This window comes from Corvus cornix, chromosome 15, assembly GCF_000738735.6.
Source record: "Corvus cornix cornix isolate S_Up_H32 chromosome 15, ASM73873v5, whole genome shotgun sequence".
Lineage (NCBI taxonomy): Eukaryota > Metazoa > Chordata > Aves > Passeriformes > Corvidae > Corvus > Corvus cornix.
In genome coordinates this window covers 12,971,188-12,986,135 of record NC_046345.1, presented here as the reverse complement: position 1 = coordinate 12,986,135, position 14,948 = coordinate 12,971,188, and the positions used below count along the sequence as shown (strand labels likewise).

General features: G+C 41.1%; 1 protein-coding gene across 1 annotated transcript in view; it reads right to left on the bottom strand.

Moving 5' to 3' along the window:
- Window positions 1-14,948, bottom strand: part of MED13L (mediator complex subunit 13L) — a 173,064-nt gene that overhangs the window by 83,222 nt on the left and 74,894 nt on the right. The window contains 2 exon segments of the mRNA XM_039561361.1: window positions 2,653-2,736; window positions 6,990-7,074. Of these exon segments, the coding sequence (XP_039417295.1) occupies window positions 2,653-2,736; window positions 6,990-7,074 (169 nt within the window).

Sequence of the window (14,948 nt, the reverse complement as noted above, 5' to 3'; positions counted from 1 at the left end):
CAGACCGTGACTTTTAACTCCTTCCCTGTTCATTTATACCCAGCCCAGGACTTCTCAGTGTATTCCTGAAATGGCGTTAGTAACTCTGGCCATTGGAAATTTGAGATGAGTAACTCTGCCACAAGTTAAAAAGTACAAAAGCAGATTTTTGAGATGCTTCTATTTCTTTAGCAGAATGACACCTGCTGGTTTCCATCATTCAAGGGGGGGGATATATCCATCCAGATCTCTTTCCACACTCATGGAGAACAGTGCAGGTGTTTTCAACAGGGATTGCCTGTTCCCTCTGATCACTGTACAAACATGCAACTTATTTCTATTACTTTATATAATAACACGGCTTTAAGTAATATGTTTTAAAATGTCTTTTTTTGTTGTTATGAAGGTTTTATGTTAAAATACCTAAAACACCCTCAATTGGCCTCTTCTTCCTGCAACTGTTCCTTATTGCTTTATCTAGAACAACCTGCTGTTAGTGCAAGAGCTCCACAAAGAATTGATCTGGAATTAACATAAATCAATTTGTGAAGATAGCTTTTTGTGCTATGCTGAGAAAGAAAGCTTAAAAGATTAAATAAGAGGTGTCTGGACAGATTAGTCCCCAAAGCTTCCTACTACTTGTTGCTACTGTGCACAATTGACTCTACTGTCCACTTCTGCAGTCTTTACTGCAATCTTCCAGTAAGATTAGTTAATTCAATGATACATTTATAGAAAAAAATTAACAACCTGAAACGACACAAAACCTATTTCAAATTAGATGTAATTATTATTGCTAAATAAACACTTTTGAAATTGTGCATATCCAAAGGATTTATAGTGACAAGAACTTTATAAAAATAAACAGAGAAACCAACACCCCCCCCCAAACAACAACAAACATTATCTTCTTCAAATCAACAGTGCACCCTCCAACCCTAAAATCCTCAATGTCAGATTTACACATGGAATACTTCAAACACAAACAGAGTTCAACATGAACTCAGGTTTTGTGACATCTTCCAGGCCAGATTTCTTTATGTGCAGACTGCACTTCTGTTTACAAATGCAACTATCCCCTACAGAGCCCTCACTGTGCAGGTTGATTTGGCGTTCCACACATGTAAATCAGACACGGGACTTATTAATCTGTCAGAATTCTAAGGTGATATTACCTCCCTCCCACGCCAGTGCTGCTGCTGTTTTTGACAGACATCATCTACTGTATCACATGCTTAATTTATTAAATTGATACACACCAGGAACAGGCAGGAGACTCACAAGCACATTTAATCTGAGCACTCAGGCTCCAGTGACGTGGATAAAACAAACAGCTTTTGCTGAAAGGAGCTACCTCTCTTTTCCAGAAACTGGAATTGACCCCTACTTACGTCACTTTAGGGAATTAATCTTCCAGAAAATTAAGCTGATGTTGGTATGATCAGAAAAGCAGCAGAGAAAACACAAGGGAGAAAGGTGGTTATGCACAGCCAGGATAGAGGAAGGTATGGAAAAACCTGGACCTTTCCATGGCTCCTTGCCATGGGATCGATGTGTAATCAAAGGTTACACACACACAGTGTCAGCCACAAAGTAAACAGTAACAAAACAGATAACTCCATGCTACATTAACACTTTCAGGTTTTAGAAAGGAGACAAATCCATCTTTAATTCCTGCATTCTCTCAAAACCAAATGCTGTTTGTAAGCAGCTGGTTTGCACCAAGTCTGCTACAGAAGAAAGCCAATGGTTTGTAGCATTGCACTGTAACATTTCTGCAGCTAAACCTTGCAGTGAGACCACGACAAGAGGGAGAAGACAGGTCTGATGTGCAAGATGATTTCCACCTGTCCCCACCCTGCCATCAGATGCCGGGTGACTGCAGCTATGCTGGATGGATGAAGAAGTTGCCACCCCACTTCATCTCCACTGCTCATTACCTTCAAATCTCCCAGCATAACTGCGTGTTTAGTCACTTCCTAACCCAGTTCTGTCAAAATGATTCCCGTTAGAAAATCTGTGTTTCAGCTTAACTCAGATTATTTTTGACAGAACTTGTTTAGCGGATGACTATAAATGCAAGTACCAGAAGATCTGAGAACATTGTAACCTTTAGAGCTCAGAGAGGAAATAGCAGCGAGCAGTGGAGCCAGCTACCCCATTCCATGGCTGTGTTGCTGTGGGAGAAGCACATTAATCACTCCTATAGGTCTGATTTGTCAGCCTGCCTGAGCAGGGAAAGCTGTGTATCGAGGGTGGCATCTTTAAAGAAAATAAATCAGGAAATCTATGGACTACTTATTTTACTGCTTAAAATGTCAGGTTGGGGTTTAGTGTCCAGAAATTGAAATTATTCACTGTAACTGCCTGCAATTCTGCTGTATAATGAGAGGAACAGGCAGATGCTGCTCAAAAGATATTAATAAATGTGACATTTCTGTGGGGCTAATGGATAAACATCAACCTCGCCTTCTTATCTTAAATTATTGTAACAAGGCCTGAAAACTTACCTAATTGCTTTCTATGTGTTACTGATGTGAACACAGTGTCTGTGTTTTCACTTGTTACATGGCAAAAAAAGTGGGAAAACTACCACCAAAATGCAGCATCAAATTACCATCACACAATACACAACACTGACAGGAGCAGGACTTGATGTAGAGATCTCCTTACCTTTTGTTAACAGGCTTCTCATCCTTGTCATAGGGCCTTATGAACCATTTCCCAATTCTTACGAAGTTTTTATCCATCAGGCATCTAGAAAACAATTACAGCAACAATTACTAGTTACATCTGAAAGTGTAATTAAAAGGAATCTTTGAAGACAGTGACACTGAGGGATTAGGCAGCTGAATTTCCATCAGATTGAAATAAAAGTTTGTAGCTTTTGGGTTCCACTTTCTGTTTTCCCACATCACTCACAGAGAATCCCTGTCCCATCTCATGACACTGTCACTGATGCTGAACTTCACACGTGCATTTTCCCTTCATCTTTGCCACAATCTTTTCCACTCTGTGCTACTCTTTTTGCTGAATGATCTATCATTCTATTTTTCTCACTCCTCTTCTTGAACAAAAGCCATTCATTAGTACTGATTCTTTTCTATTCGGTCTTTCAGATTTCAGACAATAAAGAATATGCATTCCTTTATTTTTGGCATGTATGTGGTATAGTATAGGAATGACAGAAAATTGTATTACGGAAATATTAACAATGATTCAATTTTCCCTTCACATGATCCCCAGCATGATTTCAGGTGCTGAAACTCTCATAATTACTGCTTCCTCTGTCAGAAAACCTCACTCCACCAAATATACTCCCACATCACCAAAATTAGAGCAGTAAGTTCCATTTTCTGTGGCCCCTTTGAAAGCCCACCGTTTCTTTTTAGGAACTGCATATCCCCCTCAAAAAAAAAAAAAAAAACAACAACAACAACAGTGAGGACCCGAAGAGATCAATACCCAATTCAAATGGACAAGTTAGGGAGTGCCTGATGCCTTTCTAGGTCCACCTGTACAGATGAATCACAGGCACAATTTGCCAACCCTGAATATGCCTCATACATTAAACATGTACTCAAACATGCTGCCCATGGGACCACACACAGAAATTCATAATTAAGGCATATTTTTCACTAAGGTAAATAATATGCTTCAAAAAATCTGAAAAACTGGTTACTTGTTGCTAGTGGTTTATACACTATTACAAGTAATATGCAAGCCTTGCCCATGCATTTCACATCTATTCATTATTTTTTATTTAGATGAAAGAAATGGATTTTTCCACCCTTCTAAGTTTTCCAATAGTTTATAGCAGCTGCTAGAGATTAACCAAAACAAAGGGAAAAAAATTTAAAATCACATGAAACTTTCTGTGCAAGTACATTCTGCAAGGTTCAGAAAAGTTGTGTGATCTGCACTTCAAAAGCATACCTAGAAGACACAGATAGGAAATGGACAACTGACAACATAGATACTAATATGCTCCTAATTTTTCTGTATAAACTCAGCAGGGTTTTCCAAAGTTAAAGCTGAAGAAAATTCTATCAGCACTTTCTCAACTAAAGCAAAAAAGAAACCAGTTCAGTTGAATAACCAATACCTTAAACTGAATATGAAAGCTAAGCCAGCAGAGATCTAAAGACATTGATAGTGGGGGGGGAAAGCTTCAGCAACTATTTCCCTAGGAAATATTTGCTATCAGAGAGTCTGTCAGTGCCAGCATGTTTTATACAAACAAAAGGAAGTCTGTGAAGTTTACATCAGATCCTTAAAGAAAATAATCTGTAGTAACAAAAAAATGTAATAAACTCTTCCCATCACACACAGTTCAATGCCGTGTGTCACATCACTGTGTCTCACCACAGCAGGTTTAACTGCCTCAAACTAATGCTGCTTTCTTAGAAAAAAAGTCTTCATGGGAAGATTTGTCCTTAAAAATCAGTCAACCCTCCATGCTAAACTAAATCATGGGTTATTTAAAGAATAATCCCATATAAAATCAGAGCCATGCCTGCAGCAGCATGGATCTCAGATGCGGCCGGGTGGGCAGTCAATGATAGCATGGTTATTTTTGCTGTATAAGCACTAAAGGTAACTAGTCTTTCACAGTGAGCTGTAACAATGGACTTGTGTAAAAAAAAAAGCCAATAAAAGGTCATAAAAAGCAGTTATTTAATGATATAAGGACATGAAACACCCCGCAGGCCCGGGCTCCTCTCCCTCCTCAGGGCTGGGCGATCCCTCCCTCAGCAGTGCAGCTGTTCCAGCACTTCACTGGCACCTGACCTCCTGTATTTCTGATTTTTCCATGAAAAAATGACCTGCCAAGGGCACACCAATTGTTACAAAACGACACCGTAATATTTTGAGTAGTCATCCCTCAGATCTTGTAATGTTTTCTATATTGCCAATTTACATAAACTGCTCATTAGTGTGGGTACTGAGGGGGGAAAAAAAAGGAAAAAAAAAACCCACAACCAAAATATCCCCCCCCAATCAGTTGTGTAGGTCCTTTTTCTTGCCTTTGCCAGGGTTAGGCGAAAGCAGACGATTCTCCTCCCTTCCTGCCCCGTGTTGTCCCCACAGGTCCCTCGGGCTCCTCCATGAGGGGCCGCTCCCCCTCACGGCTCCTCCTCCCGCCATTTCCTTCCCGCCACGGCCGATCCCCCTCAGCCTCCGGCAAAATAAACGCGAAATAAACCCCAAACCCCACAAAACCGCAACCGCCGGCACCAGCCCCGGCACCGATGGGCCAGAAACGGCTTCGAGCTTTCTGCTTTATTAATGGGGCTTTTCCGAAACACCGGGTAAAATAGGGCTTGAAAGTTTAAAGTGCTGTTTAATAAAGTCTGCACACATGTTGCTATTACTTTAAATAAAGTAATTATGATGTTAAGTTCAGATTTGGTATGGCAGACCAAAAAAAAAAAAAAAAAAATATATAAAGTGATTAACTTCAAGTAAATTCAGCTATGAGACTGTAAAAACTGTCATCAGGAAAGCAGTGAGAAGGCGCTCATGTCCAAGGGACAGTACTGTGGAACGAGTTGTAACAGCTTATCTGACATGAATCATATCAGCTTATCGTGACATGAATTGTTTCAGTTTATCATGACATGAATTGAGGCTCTTGGCAAACACCTGAGGTGTGTTCACCAACTACTGCTGAAAGGAAAAGGCTTTCCAGTCACAGCTGGACAGAACCGTCTGCTGACTCTGCCAACTGATTTCAATTAAGTTATATAAAAAAAAAAAAAAATTATTTCACAAGTTTAAAGAGGTCCAAAGAATAAAATTAGCTACTTTACACTTAGAAGTCAGCTGGCTGGGTACCACAGATTAATAAACACATATCAAATTAATTTTCCCTATATATAAAGCTACAAAAGAACTAATGAACATTCTAGACTTGGAATTTAATTTTTATACTTGTATTCATTCTAAGTAGCCCACAACATTTATAAAAATCCCCTAAAGAGACTGATGGGATAGAAAACAGGGAATACAACAACTAATCCTTGTACCTGCGGACATGCACACAGGTAACTCGGTCACCCTATGGAAGCACAGCCTCAGGAACATAATACAAACCTCATTACCAGTAAATCTACATCAAAGCAAACAGGACACCAAATGAGACAAGATGAAAGTGTTTTCCACTTGCTTATTTTCTGAAAGAAAAAATATCCAAGGCTGCATTCTGCAAAATTACTGCAACACAAAGGTGCATTCTATTTTGATGATGTTATTATTATTATTATTAGAACCTCAGAGAAAGTGGGAATAGTCTAATGACAATTTAATTCTGAGAAGATATCCAAATTTGTAAGAAGAACTAGGATGTAATACAGAAAGGTGACGATGACCTGAAAAACTGCAGAAACAGAAAGAATAAAATTATATAGCCCAAGATGCCATGTCCTAGATCTAAGAACAAGATAATCTTCAGTAATCTTAAGAGTTGATAGCTGGATTAAGAAGAAAAAGCCATAAGTGTAATAACTTTGCAGTCAAGTCATCTATATATATATATATATATATACATACAAAAAATATGTCTCATCAGAGCCAGGAACTGTTAAGCTTTACCCTGAACAGTGTGCACAAATGTAGTCAAATTGTAACTTGCATGAAACCAGGATGATTGGCAAAGCTTTTTCATCAAGGCAGTAAAGGTCAGCTACAATTCCCCTCTCTCAGCACCTCGAGAAGGTGAAAACTTCTCTTTTTTTTGCTTTTAAAACAGCTCCTTAGCAAAAATCCGAGCAGAAATATGTACCAACATTATTGCTTGTATGAGTGTTTAATTAGTTGGCACAGCATTTTATGATAAATTACCAGTCAATGACTCAAGAGATCCATCTCTATCCTGTTCTCTTGGACTCAAGGTCTAAATCTAAAAAAAATGTACCTTAAGATCCATAATAATATAAATGCTCTATAGGTATCCTGTATGATTTTAAGTATCAAAATGAAATATTTGAAAGCACTGGAGTTTTTCTTACCTTTCCAGAAGATTATGAATCGCTTTGAAGAGCAGGGTCCTACACTCATAGGAAAGTCCATTCTCCCAGAATCCTTCTTCCACCACTACAAAAACATAAAATGTCAACATGCTCAGAATAGGGAAATACATTTATCCAAAACGTATCTTCAACAGCTTTAATTTTCAAAGTAGCATGTTTCATTAAACTATTTCAGCTAATACCTATATTGCCCAAGTAGCTTTAATCTTTACTTGCTGCAGACGCAGTCTTTGAATTTTAAAAAAAATCCCAAACCCAACACAAAAGCATAAAAGCAAACCCATTTGTTTGTAGCATTCAATATTCAAGTACAGGGGTGAGGAATGCACGATCATTCTTTGCCACCACCGCTGAGAGATCCTTTAAAACTTAACCACAGATGCCGACAATCAAGAAACAAAGTGAATCATTAAAGGTGTAAAATCAATTTACATAACCGAAAAAACATGAAACAACTCTTCTGAACCTCTCGCTGTCACACTCAGGTGCAATTCCTCCATCGTACTGACTTGAACTATCGCAGTTTTAGCAATACACAGCAGATTTTATACCAAATAAAAACTGTACACTCAGTACCAAACTGCAGGGACTTTAGAGTTTAAAAAAGTAAGTCTAATTATCTCTCCTAGTAGAGTGCAGCCTGAATTAGTCACCTGAAGGACAGACAAACCTCAGAAATATCTGCTGTCCTTACTCATGGCTTTTGGGTGCTAAAACTACCAGGAGTAGCACTATTTCTGGTATGCCTGTACCAGATTCGAAATCTTACTCAGCTAAAAGACGCAGAGTGAAAACAGATGACAAAACAACTTTTTCAACGAGTAAGGATTTGTTAATTGTCTGAGTTCTGTCATTTCAATTTCACAGGAGTAGTCGGCAGATCTTTAGAAGTGCAAACATAAAATTCTACTGCACGTTAAGCACTGAATACTTCACACCCCTCCTTGGCCAATTTGCAGGACGAGACCTCCCAGCAGCGCGTCTATCGCAGAGATGATTATCTCAGTATAGTTTACAACCACGTTTAAAGGCGAGCTCTAAGGAGCTTGTGCTCCATGGAAAATACTAATATTGCCAGCAGCCTTCAAAGCCTCGAGCCACTGTTCTGCTGCTTCTCCAGGAGCTGTAACTCACAGACAAGAAAACGCACATTTTTTGCATGCGCAGTGTTGTGATATGCTAATGTTGGTAACAGAGCCTCTCTCCTCGTGCAGAATGGAAAAGCCAGGTTTTAGTAACTAAATCACCTTATCGGACAGCACAAGACTTCCCGGGAGAATGGAGACACAGACCCGTGCCCCTGGGCACAAGCAGCAGCCAAGGAGCTTTTCCTTTGAAACCACTGCAGGCCCTTTAATGCTTGCAAGCCCTCCCTGACAGCGAGGATGTAATGGGCCATGGCTATTTACTGCACAGAACTCCGCATGGCCTCGGGTTTCACGGGTAAAACACTGTGCTTAAGGAACTCAGAACCCCCGTGCATGCTCAGAACTATCGATGTATAAATTCCCAACAGCTCAGAACTACAGAAGCCCCAGAAGCTGCAAGGCAGGTACAGTCTTGCACTTCAAAATGACATAATCCTTAAATATATGAAAAGTTACAGATTACACTATGAGAGATCACACCTGCATGAAAATTCAGTATTTAAATTAAAAAATGAAATTTTTGGACAGCATCATGAAGTTGACAGAACCTGTAAAAGTCAAAATAAATTCACTCTTACACAGCAGTGAGCTCTTCTCCAGTTTCACCCTATCTTAGGCTATACTGCCAGTATTGCCCTGCTTTAGGAACTTCATGCAAAATAGGGGAGACCAGAATCAATTCCAGGATTTTACAGGAAGGTTCCCACTACCAGTTCTGAAGTTCCCAGTCCTAACTCCCTACCTACTCCCAGATATACACGGCAGACAAATGGGACCCTGTCACAGCTTATATCATCTCTCAGAACTATCTTCGCCAAGTATAATGTTGCCATTTTAGGAGAATTCAGATCAGATCACACTGCTTTACACTGTTAAATGTAATATTCTGTAGAGTTGGAATAATTTTAATCCCGAAATTTTTTTTGACTGGACATCACCTATATTCTTTTTCCCTGCTCAGCTTCCCTGGCTACCCCAGCCTTTTATTCCTCCACAATCCCAGACATGAAAGCACTCCACATCCCAGCAGGAGGGATGGGATGAGGGAATGGAAACTGGCAGCACTCCCCCTCCCTACCCATCACCACAGCTGCATCCATGGCTATCCTGCACTCAGCAGAAGTAATGGCTGGGAGGAATGTGTCCAAAATCCTAGGAAAAGCAGGGAAAAGCAATGTTAACCTCACAGCCAAGTCCCGAGGGTCAAGTGTGTGCCATGAGATCAGACTGCCTGAGGAGCAGCAGTGGAGTGGGACAGGGAAAAGGGGAAAGTCTGGAGTGGTATCAACCCTCAATATTCTAATTTTCCAAACTGCCTTTCTTAGTACATGGAATTCACATAAATGACATATGAAATGGAAATAAAATTACTTCCCTATTAAATTTAACTCCAAGTATATCATAAGACAGTGCCATAACCACTTTCCTATAATAAATAATGCCTTTAAATCCCAGATATATTAAAGCACTATACTTACTGTAATTACCTCTAATGCTTCTTTATCCTACTAAAAAAGTACATCTCACAATTAAGAGCATGTACATATGTCTGATGCCATAAAAATGAGGAGGAAAAATTAGAAGTGCAGCATTTCACTTCCTCTTTGCTCTTTGGCTTCCTGATCCAGACTCCAAAAGAAAAGTGTTGAAATGACTGGAGCAAGTTGCAACTTCAAGATGCATATGGTGACCAATAAAAAAGCTTGGCAAAACACTAAAAATTAGACTATTCCTGTAAATTCCAAAGTTCCTGACGCTTATAATTTAACTAGATTTTAGATTTTGAGGAGTATTTTAAATTCCTTATAGCAAATTGAAGCCTAGGAAATAATTGTTGGTCTCTATCTGTCTTTGTGACGATTTCTAATGCTTTTAACACTCAACACATTCAACTCCAGCCCCCCTCAGCTTTCCCATGCTCCTGATAGCATTTCCAGGCACAGCCAGCAGAACACCGGTGCTGCACAGGTTCCGAAACATGGGAACACCTCCGGCCTGTCCTGGAGGCGTTTCTGGTACTTCAGTTGAAATATTTCTCTTTAGACGCAACAAATGTGACACTGACCAACGGCTGTGAAAGCCATCTTCCAAAACAGAGAACTTCTAGGGGGAGAATCACGGAAAGATGGAATGTTTTAGTAAGAGAAAGCACAACAGAGCATGAACTTCATTTTCCTCCATGGAAGTCAGAGCAGAGGACAAGAGTTTGGAGAGGCAGCAAAGCAGAGGGGACAAACTGTGGGTCACTGCTTGCCAGGCCGTGGGGAGACACAGCCATGGCCAATCTGATCCCTGTTTGCAGCAATCCCATCCTGGGGAGTGTCAGGCTGGGTGACCTCCAGGAGCCCCAGCTCCTTCTCACCAGAGGGTTCTGCCAGGTGACTGCTCCTCCACTGGGATAGCTTCATGTACAAGTTTCTATAGCTCTGGGTATATACATTTCTGTAAACATTGACTACCCTATCCAAGCCTCTGGACACTCCAGAGAAGGATACACCTGGGAGTGGCATTTACTTTATTTCAACAGGCAGCTCATCCCGTTCTCACTGCCCTGCAACAGAGGGAGAACTTCAGCACATCATTTCTCACCAAAAGAAGCAACTGCTTTCCTCTAGTTATGTTTTGTTTGGTTTTTTATTTTTAATTAAATCATCTCCCAAAATAAACCACTAAGTCTATTAATATTCTGTCTCTAAAGATCTGGATCATCAAAAAAAAAATTATCAAGAATAGCAGAAAATCTGAAACAAGAAAAAAGTGTATTTGACACTTACAATGGATTACAATGGAGGTGTTAATCTCACTGCTGGTGTTCAAACAGAGTGGGAATTAATCAACAGCCTTCATATATAAAAGTGTTTTTAGGCGTTTGTTATGATTTTGTTTTCATAGGTTGAAAAAATGAATAAAACGTTTGTGCTGATTTTTATGTTTATTCTTGCAGATCAGATGTTAAATGAATGAAAGGCAACTACAATAATTTAGACTTACATGGGAAATTTATAATTTAAAGCTACTTAATGAGCAGCTTAGTTGGCTTGGGGTCTTTTTTATTTTCAAGTCAGAGATATTAAGGTCTTCAAAGTGTCCAACAATTTTTATGAAGCCAGCCATGTTCTCAAAAAAAAAAAAAATCCATTATAAAAATTTCAAGGAGAGAAGTCACAGCAAAATATCAAAGCAAATACTTCAATAATTTTAGGTCTCCCAGCAGAGATACTGGAAAGATAATAAGATCTCTGTTCTGCTTCAGTGGTCAAACTGACATATTTTACTTAAAAGAAATGTAGGAAGGAAGGAGAGGAGGCAAGTCGAGGCTGTGTCGGCGCTGCAGAGACAGTTATACCTTTAAGAAATCCAGCCACCCACATTTTAATAATTCAGGTCACACTGCCTTGTGCAGTTTAAAAGCAGAATTAGTTTCAAAGAATACATATTTCCTCAGAGCTATGTTACATATTTCCTTTTAATGTATCATATTGCAGCAACAGCTGAAATGAACGTCTAGACATCAAAAACAAGGCTTTATTCCCACCTACTGCTTTTTTACCTCAGGCATCAGAGCTAATGAAACCCATTATCCAGAACACTGCCCTCAGTCACCACATTGGCCACTGCAAATATGAAAAAACACTCTGGGACAGCACCAGTTATTCAGCCATTAAAATTACTGAAAATCAATTTCTTGCTGCACACTGCAGAAATACTGATAGATTAAAGCAGGACACATGGGACAAGGAGATTACTTCCAGGGAAGATTACTATGTCAAACTGCTGAGGACGGGGACTTACTCAGCTCCTCAGGATTCACATGCAGAGCAGCACATGCTCCTTCTCAGCCTTTGATATTTTGCCTCCTCGCTGCCATGAAATATGAAGGATGTGGTGCTTTTTCTGTGTTTTAAAAACACATGGCTAAACAACTCCAACAAAATCAGACATAAAATTACTAAAAGCAAGCATTTAATTTTTATCTGTATTTTTATTAGCGTGCCCTTAAAACAATATTTCAAAAGCCAAAGAGCATTTTGAAGCATCATTTCTCCTAAAAAATTGAGTTAAGAGAGTAACAACACAATGCAATGGTACATTAATTCTGAAAAACTATATTATACCCATAAAAATCCAATTAAAGACAACGCCATTGATCGATCATTGCTATACTGCCATTGATCACCTTGTAAAATCTGCGTTTGAAGTCATTAGTGATTAAATTGACTTATTACTAAATCAGATTCAACCCACTTAGAGATCTAATTTCCTCATGCTGGTTATGATCATAGGGAAATTGTGCTGCTCACTCATACAGGCCCGAGAATCCATCTTGGCTCCCTTCCCCAAGACAGCTCATCACAAAATGAACCAAAACAGTGGAAATGCTCCCCAGAATGATTCATTTGTGTTCTCCTATTTCCAAACTGAGGGAATATTCACTGGACTTGCACAGAAGCATTTCCAATCCACGTCCTTCCAAGGTACCCTTAACAGCTTCCAGGAAAATTGGAATATAAATGGAGACCATGGCTGGAGATTGCGGCTCAGGCACGACCCCAGTTTGCATCTCAACGCACCGCAATTTTCGATATAAAAACCAACACTTGCAAGGAGAGTTGACTATGAAACTAAAATTGTTGCACCTCAGAAGGATAAATAAAACCTTCAAAGGCAACAGCTGTTGAATATCACAGGAATATTCCGAGGCTTTAATTGTTGCGCATTGAAACAGAAATTAGCATAATAGCTATTTATTGAAAAACAGATGGTAGGTAACTATCTGCACTTAGATTGTGTTAGCACTACTTAAAGTATTACTTTTATCGCTTCCTCAATCCCGGTAGGTACAGAGTTGTTTTTTTATAGAATACACATTATACGTTACATCCTCTCCCTGGCCCACACACTCACATTCCTGTGCTCCTGCACGGCCTCTCCTGCCTTTCACTGGAGCACACCACAGCCAGATCTTCACAGAGACGGCTTCTCAGCAGCTTGGTTAACCAAAATTATTATCTATGAAATCAGAACGAGCATTTCTGTGCAATTACAGCTCGAGTCTGCTCTCTCTGTAGGAATGCAGATGAGCTGTGCAGAGAGCTCCTGAGACAGGAGAGATTCCAAATCAAACCATGGATTTGCCGTGTGGTTTTTGCTTCGAATGCTTTCTACCATCACCAGAAAGAGTAAAAGGAACAGAAATAAGGCACAGTTTTATGTGGTTTACACAGTTTCCCAAAGCAAAGCAGGAAGTTGTCTGCAACGGGAAACCTGCTCTCACGTGCCAGAAAATCCCCCCCAATCCCTGATTTATGCTGCTTCATTCGTCCCACCATGTGTTTGTGTTAAGCAGTCTGATTTCCAAGCCACTTTATATTTCTTTGCAGAGGTATTTCTTATAAATGAAAAGCATAACCTGACCATAGTGAAAAGGCACTAAAGGTTTGGGGACATTCTCACCATTGTTTCCTTAAATGTTCCAGGCTAAGGATGCCACTAGGAAAGAAGTATTTTCTTAACTTTACTCCTGGGAGTTTCTAGAATTTCCTCTCACATTTCTGAACTTTTCATTTTCCATTATCTCTTCAACTATTTGGTATAAAGACATTAAAGGTAGTTTGTCAGAAGAACACAAAAGCAACCCAAAAATCTTCGAAGGAAAATACAATGTTTTTAAAGTATTACTATGCTTTCCTAATCCTAGAAACAACCTGTACTCTCCAAAGTTCATTTGCTCTCTTCTTTCCCCTTCCAAATCTCCCAAGTTTTCCTCATTTCCATTTCCAGTCACCACCTGGGCCTTGCAGCCAGTGTGACCCTTATTCCACACATTGGCTGCCAGCCCCACTTCTGCCGTTTGATCTTCTCAGGTTCAAAGAAAATGGAATTCCTGCAGTGGATGTGCAGCAGGGAGACCTTCCTGTGCACCAACAATGCAATGAGAAGGAGGACTTGTATTTTTCCTCTCCAAACACAACTGGTGTTTACTGGCACTGACGGGGCACTGACTCTGCATTCCCTGTTCCCAGAGCTCTGCTGGAGGTAACGGAATGTGCGAGGGCAGCGAGTCTCTCCGGAGACATCAGAGCGAGTTCAGCCATCCCCGAGTAACACAGGCCATGTTCTGAGGGAAAATGCCGTCCGTATTAATCCCTACTTGGAAAGCGAAAGGAACCCGGACTCTTCCCTCACTTCCCAAGTATGCAGGGCGTCACTGCTGGAGCACAGCTCCGTTCGGAGCGCGGCACCGGGCTGAGCTCTGCCGGCCCTTCCACACGGCTCTGCCTTGGGAACGCCCGCACGGCTCCCGCCAGGCGCTTCCACTCGGACGCTGCAGTCCCGTCCCTCCTCGTTCCCATTCCCAATCCCAATCCCAATCCCAAGCCCACCCCGCCCGCCGGCCGTGCCTCCCGGAGATCCATCCCCACATCCGCTGGGAGCTCTGGCGGCATTGCAGGGCGATCCCGGGAGCTTGCCCGGCCAAGGGGACGCGGGACACGAGTCACGCCGTGGCCGCTGGGGCCGCCGTGCGGGGAGCGCAGCGCGGCCGGGCCCGAGGGCGCAGCACGGCCGGGAATGCCCATCCCCATCCCGCACCACGGCAGCTCGGGCAGCGCGCCTCGCTGCCTTCCCGTGTGCTGCGGCTGCCACAGCCTTTAATCGGTATGTTAAGACGACAGCTGGAGGAAAGACAAGATCTCCAACACATCCAAGGAGACATTTATGGAGAAATCCCGCGTGTAACGTGCCCAGTCTCTCCAGGCCCCCGGAGCTCTGCTTCCACCCAGCCGGGCTC